Source organism: Halyomorpha halys, unplaced genomic scaffold, assembly GCF_000696795.3.
Source record: "Halyomorpha halys isolate HHAL.00 unplaced genomic scaffold, Hhal_1.1 Scaffold202.1, whole genome shotgun sequence".
NCBI lineage: Eukaryota > Metazoa > Arthropoda > Insecta > Hemiptera > Pentatomidae > Halyomorpha > Halyomorpha halys.
Window position 1 is genome coordinate 100,625 of NW_027116652.1, and position 6,185 is coordinate 106,809.

The 6,185-nt window shown below is 31.4% G+C and overlaps 1 protein-coding gene and 1 long non-coding RNA gene across 6 annotated transcripts in view; one reads left to right on the plus strand and one right to left on the minus strand.

Moving 5' to 3' along the window:
* The window catches only part of LOC106679432 (uncharacterized), a 205,510-nt gene that overhangs the window by 73,290 nt on the left and 126,035 nt on the right, over nucleotides 1-6,185 (plus strand). The gene's annotated exons all lie outside the window — the stretch shown is intronic.
* The window catches only part of LOC106679431 (transcription factor GATA-4), a 144,789-nt gene that overhangs the window by 37,939 nt on the left and 100,665 nt on the right, over nucleotides 1-6,185 (minus strand). For all 3 annotated transcript variants that reach the window (XM_067053389.1, XM_067053387.1, XM_067053388.1), the window contains exon 5: nucleotides 2,929-3,123. In XM_067053389.1, coding sequence (XP_066909490.1) covers nucleotides 2,929-3,123 — 195 coding nt within the window. The remainder of the gene's footprint in view (nucleotides 1-2,928; nucleotides 3,124-6,185) is intronic.

Below are 6,185 nucleotides of genomic sequence, written 5' to 3' on the forward strand. Positions count from 1 at the left end.
ATAATAATAATAATGCAAACCACAACAACCCATGAAGGGTCAGGGGCTCAGTACTTTGTAAGAAAATACTATTTTTAGAACAACGGTTATACAAGGAGGTGAATTTTTGAAGATTACGCTTGACCGCCAAAGGAAGGATGTCGACTTAAAGAGACTAGATGGCTAAACCCGTAGGGTTGACTTATGGCTACCTCACTCGTCTATGAAAGACCCACCTGCGTTCTCAACCAACTAAGAATTATTGTCCCAGTAATTTTATATTTTTTTAGCTCAACAAGGGGGCCTCAAATTTTTTTTGGTCCAACATGGGTCTGCGAAATGTTTTTAGTTCAAAAAGAGTGCCCTGACAAAAATAAAAAAAAGTTAGGAAACCGTTACTCTCCAGTACTTCATCTGGAGAATTTGTCGTCCTTTTTATTATTAATATAATATAAGTCTGCGATTTGTTCTATCATGATTAGTCCTCAGCCTAGTTAATAATATCCTGGATATAATTAATAAAATTTGTAAACTAAACAAAAATGAGGCAATGATGTATCGGTCACTATAATTCACTAAAAACCTACATTATGATTTATATTTTTTATCGAGATGGCTAGATCTGAACTGGAAAGCATGAGTCAGTCAGTTATGATATCAGCAACGCTAACCCTGGCCCAAGGAAAATAATCGAATGACGAAGCGATTCAGAGGAATTTCCTTGAGCCACCATCGGCCTAATGCAGTCTAGGTTATCCACAAGAAGAGAAACTCATCCGATGGATAAGAGATATCTAAGTGTAAACCTAAATACTAGATAGCGAAATCATGATTCGCTGTATAACTGGAATAAAACAAAACGTAAAGATGAGCTCAGTCACTAAGTTTATTGTATTTTCAAAGTTGTTTAGAAAAAATATGATTTATTTGAAAATTCGTTTAATTGTGCTTTAGGAGCGCACATGATCTTAAAAAAATTATGGTGGAGGGAGGAATAAAATTGAAGTTCTCAACTGGCACTTTTCTAGCACCAACACAACACATATACATTTTTTCAATCCTATGAATTTTTTTATGATCCCCTTCCCGGTCTTTTCTGACATACGGAGGGGTTATTGACATGGTACTACCGTGTTCTAACCATGGTTAAGTTTTAAAGGCCGGATTTGATCTGGCGCCGCAGCAGTTTCGAGATAGCAAAGACCTACGCTTCCCTCAACTACAAACGGTCTTCAATCTTCTGTGTCAATTTGTAGAACAAATTGGTTCAATCTGTCTTAATTTGGTTCAATTTCAATCTGCAATTTGGACTCTACAGTGCTCAAGACCAAAAAAACTTTGCTGCAATTTTGGCTGGATTCCACTCCTATTTCAAATGTGTTGTACAACTCGGAAAACAACCATACATATCAAATCTCAGTTCATTTAACGCAAGAAGGTGCCCCAATGTACCCACTATGATGTTTTGAATATAGCGAATTGATGATTTAGTACTGTTTTATTATTTCGTTCGGTTTTATTGAATGTCGTAAATTGCAACCCATTGTGAAAAATTTTAATGACTTCAAATATTTTAATGTTACTCGAGACATTTTCGATTATTTATGAGCAAATGATCACTCTTATTGATTTTATTATTAATTAAGAGCGTTTTTTCATTTAAAAAAAATATCCCATAGTGAAAACGAGGTCAAAACTTTAAACCAGGAATAAAACGTTTATTAGGCGTTTGCCATATTAAAGCTGACGTTTGTAATAAAATAATATCGTTAATATTTGTTTAAATTTTATTAATCAAAATATTTAAATGTCTTTTTTTTCCTGATATGTTCAAAATATTAATGAATTTAAATGCCAAAGTAAAATTTTCCAAGAGAATTTTTGTTTTTGCTATTGTAAAGGTAATTGGACACTAATTTAAACTACAATGAAACACAAGAAATCGTAATTTGGAGATACGCCACTTTTGCATTGGATCAACTATAAAAAAAACAACATAATTTTAATATAGCATTGTATTCTCTAATGTCGGATCCATACGTTCCGCCCTTTCCGCAAATGCTTGGAAAAAATTAGCAAATGTCGACATCCACTCACTTTTGTGTTCCAGATAAACTAAAATGACGTACGTCGAACTTGTGCCGGCTATTATCTTCCATTTAAACTATTTTTTTGATTATGCAAACTCAAAGAGTAAAAAAAAAGTTAGTAGTTTGGTAGATGTATCAGTAGTACTTCCATAAATCTTCCTTTGATTTATGCCCTTTCACTGTGACTAGAGTGGATCGACCACAAGTTGATGCAAGCTGGAACCATCCAATCTAAATACTCCATCCATACGCTTGCGTGTGTGTGAACTTGACTTAGACACAAATGTATACCCGCCTTAATATTAAAATAAAAGGCACTTTATCTTAAGCAGTTTTTCTCTTCGAAAATTAAGCTACAATCTCCAATATTATCTAAGTATAGATAATAGATACTATAGATGATGGGTATAGATTCTATTGATATTATATGTACAGGATCCAGATTCATGAAATCCAGCCCATAGAGCATGCTTCTGAAAATAATTAAAAAAATTAGTTCATATCACTCTTAATATGGAAACGCATTTTTGGCCGCTCTATAGCTCTCATTAATTATCTAATTAATTTAAGAAAGTAACGAGGGTCTTTTTTTTCGCTTATTACTTCTGATAGGTGCATTATTTTATAGTTTATAATTTTAATAAGAAATTAATTAGCACTAATTATTTTATTAACTTATTTACCAATTTAATTAGAATTATAGAACAGCAAGAAACGCGTGAACGTGTTAAGTGTGGAAGAAACTAATTTTCAAAATTATTTATGTATAATTCATTATTGGCTGACTTTTACGTAACGGGTTGTATCAAAAAGCATCATGCTAATATGAGATGTGATGATGACAAGATAAGATACTAACATGCAGATAGCGACGAGGCCGCTGGGTAGGGGTTGGCCTGAGATACGGGGGCGGTCCAGATGTCCTGGCTGAGGTAGGTAGTGCCTCCAGCCGGGCTGAAGTTCCGCTGGAACCTGGCCGTGGAAAAGGTCGGTAAGGAACCACTGGAGTACTTGATGCTGCTTCCCGAACTGCTGCTGTACTCCTCGCATCCACCTGTAGGCAATGCTTATTTAATTTTGATATAACTAAAAAAAAATTCTATATATTCCATTATTTAACAATAAGTGGAGAAGATGGTCGGGGGTGCGGTCAGCAAAGGAACAACATAAACAAACAAAAAACTATTTATTTATGCCGACGTTTCGACCTGATTTTCAGGTCTTCATCAGGGCTATAAAAACAAAAAGACAAGAACCATCATTCAGAGGGGGGGAATTATATAAATAAAATAGATAAAACTATATATATGTTTATATATTCATCGTTTTATCTATTTTATTTTTATTTATATAATTTTTTTTTTCTAAATGATGGTTGTTGTCTTTTTGTTTTTATAGCCCTGATGAAGACCTGAAAATCAGGTCGAAACGTCGGCATAAATAAATAGTTTTTTGTTTATTTATGTTGTTCCTTTGCTGACCGCACCCCCATCTTCTCCAATTAGTAATCTACGGTTAACTATATACATCTCATTTAATAATGACCTTCAAATGGTTTGCTAATTTACGGATAGTTAATTTAGTGTTTTAAATATTGTTTTGATACAGGATGAAAAGAGAAATAGAAATTGTAAGATTTGAATATTCCTGAAAATGGATGAAACGATAAAGATAAAATAAAAGGCGAAAGAGAGAGAACAGGAAAATGTGAACATACACTAAAATATGGTTCATAAAAGACAGAATAAACTATAAACAGTATTTCATCTAAACATAAACAATATAGAAGACAATTCTAAAAGATAGAAACTACAAGGAAAATGATAAATGATAAAATACTTAAAAATAGGAAAAAAAAACATAAGAAAACTTCTTTGATTGATAAAAATATAATAAAACAATTAAAGAAAAATTTAATGAATAAATCTTAAAAGATACTAGTTCTTTATAGAGTTTTTATAAATAAAATTAACCTACAGAGCTCTGGTTAAAAAGAAAAAAAACTTAAATAAATTACAATGGTAGATATAAGTGTTGATTTCAAGTTTCTATTGGTATTAGTTAATTAAAATTACAGTATGGGTTAAGAAACAGAAAGATATATATATATATATATAAAGAATAGGTGAGATACTTGCATTGGTGAAAATGTATAGATACGAAAGATAGATGCAGGTTGGTGAACTTGGTGAGAGATGGTGTAAAGGTGAACAAATTGAACATAAGTTGACAGACTGACGATAGACGAAAATTGGTGAAGGAAGAAGAAATGAATGGTACACTGCATACACTCTAACCAGGTAAGGTTGCTCAAAATAAAGTATAATAATGGCTTTTCATCCATCTCTCATTCGGCTAGTGTTCCTCAAGGTAGTATTCTAATTCACATACTGTACACCTGCCATCCATACACTATCCTTACTACGTATGCAGATGATAAATGTGTTCTCTCAGTGAGCAATCACCAGTGTAGCATTTCAAACTCTCAAATAATTAATTGTTTTCTTTTCGGAATTTATTCACAAAATAAAAGAAAATGCTGATTTACAGCAAGGTACCTCCGGACTCATTTAGTACAAGAGCCAAAGAGGAGAAAAAAGGCAGTTATTTCACCCCAATTTTTTATTACTTTAATGAAAACAATGAGTAATTACTAGTAAATATTAATAAGACTGACAAATGTAGGTAGGAGGAATAAAAAATGGCGGCTGTTTCAAAACATAAAAAAAAATTAATTTTTCTTTCAGAGCTCAATATCTTTAGAACTACCAACAACACAAGAAAACCTAAGACAACATCATTTAAAGAAAAGTAATTTTGCTAAAATATGAGCTCTAATAGAGCTATTTACGTTTAATTTACATTACGTTTTCGAGAATTTCTTAGATTAGATTTCTTAAGAAATGCACTGAAAAATCAGTAGTTGGTGAATTTATTTTGAGAACTCTGTACCTCAAAATATATTATATTAGATATAATTAGTAATAGACATCAGTATTAATGATAACGCCAGATGGTGTTTGAGATATAGATTTCTCAAAATAAATTCACGAACTACTGATTTTACAGTGCATTTTATATGAAATGTTGTTTTGTATGAAGGTATATCTCGAGAACCATTGACCATAAATAGCTCTATTAGGGCTTATATTTTAACAAATTTACTCTACTTTAAATGATCCTCTGTTAGGTTTTCTAGTGTTGTGGTAGTTTTAAAGATATAGAACTCCAAAAGGAAATTCTTTTTTTTTTTTTTTTTTTAATGTTTTAAAACAGCCACCATTTTTCATTCCCCCTACCTATAGTTGGGGCACTGTCATCAATTTTGAATAGTAATTATACATAGTTTTCATTAAATTAATCAAAATTCGGGGTGAAATAACTGCTTTTTTTCCTCTTGGGCTCTTGTACTTATTGTTTTCTATGTGTAGGCTGGTAAATAGTCATTTTAATGTGAAACGAAACTTTTATTTTTCAAGAAAATAGTTTTTATTAAATTATAAAGTTCTTTTTACAATGGCGTTGCTCTTTTTACCAAAATAGAAAACAATTAAGTACTAACAAAGTTTTAGTATCTTGTAAATTGTAGTTGTTTTTCTCTCTGAAGTCTCAAACAAGAATTCAAATGATATATAAGTAAATAAAAAGTCATACTAGAGTTAACAATAAAAAATAAATGCATGTGAAATATTATTATTTAAAAAACAAAGCAAATAAGCCTTCTTATAGCAATGTTAACAGATCATTCCAATGATAAAATTAATAATCCATTCAGTTTAAAATTATTTTCTGTCGCGGATTGGACGCTGTAAACTGTTTGATGACTATATAGCTTTTGAACAAGTGAATGGGCAATAAAATAATAATGATTTTCGTATTTACGATTCAGATTTTTAATGTCAGCGAATTGTCACTGTGTCCTTTTAATTAGCTCCATAAAACTGGATATTTAGATTTTTGTTTTTTATTTTTGCAAATAAATTCTTATGATGGAAGTAAGACAACATTTTCGAGCGATTCCGTCTTTTTTAAAATACCTCTGATCTGCACCTAACCTCGACAGAAATTTGAATCTTGACATTTAAATAACACTAATTTTATTTTGCACAAAATTGT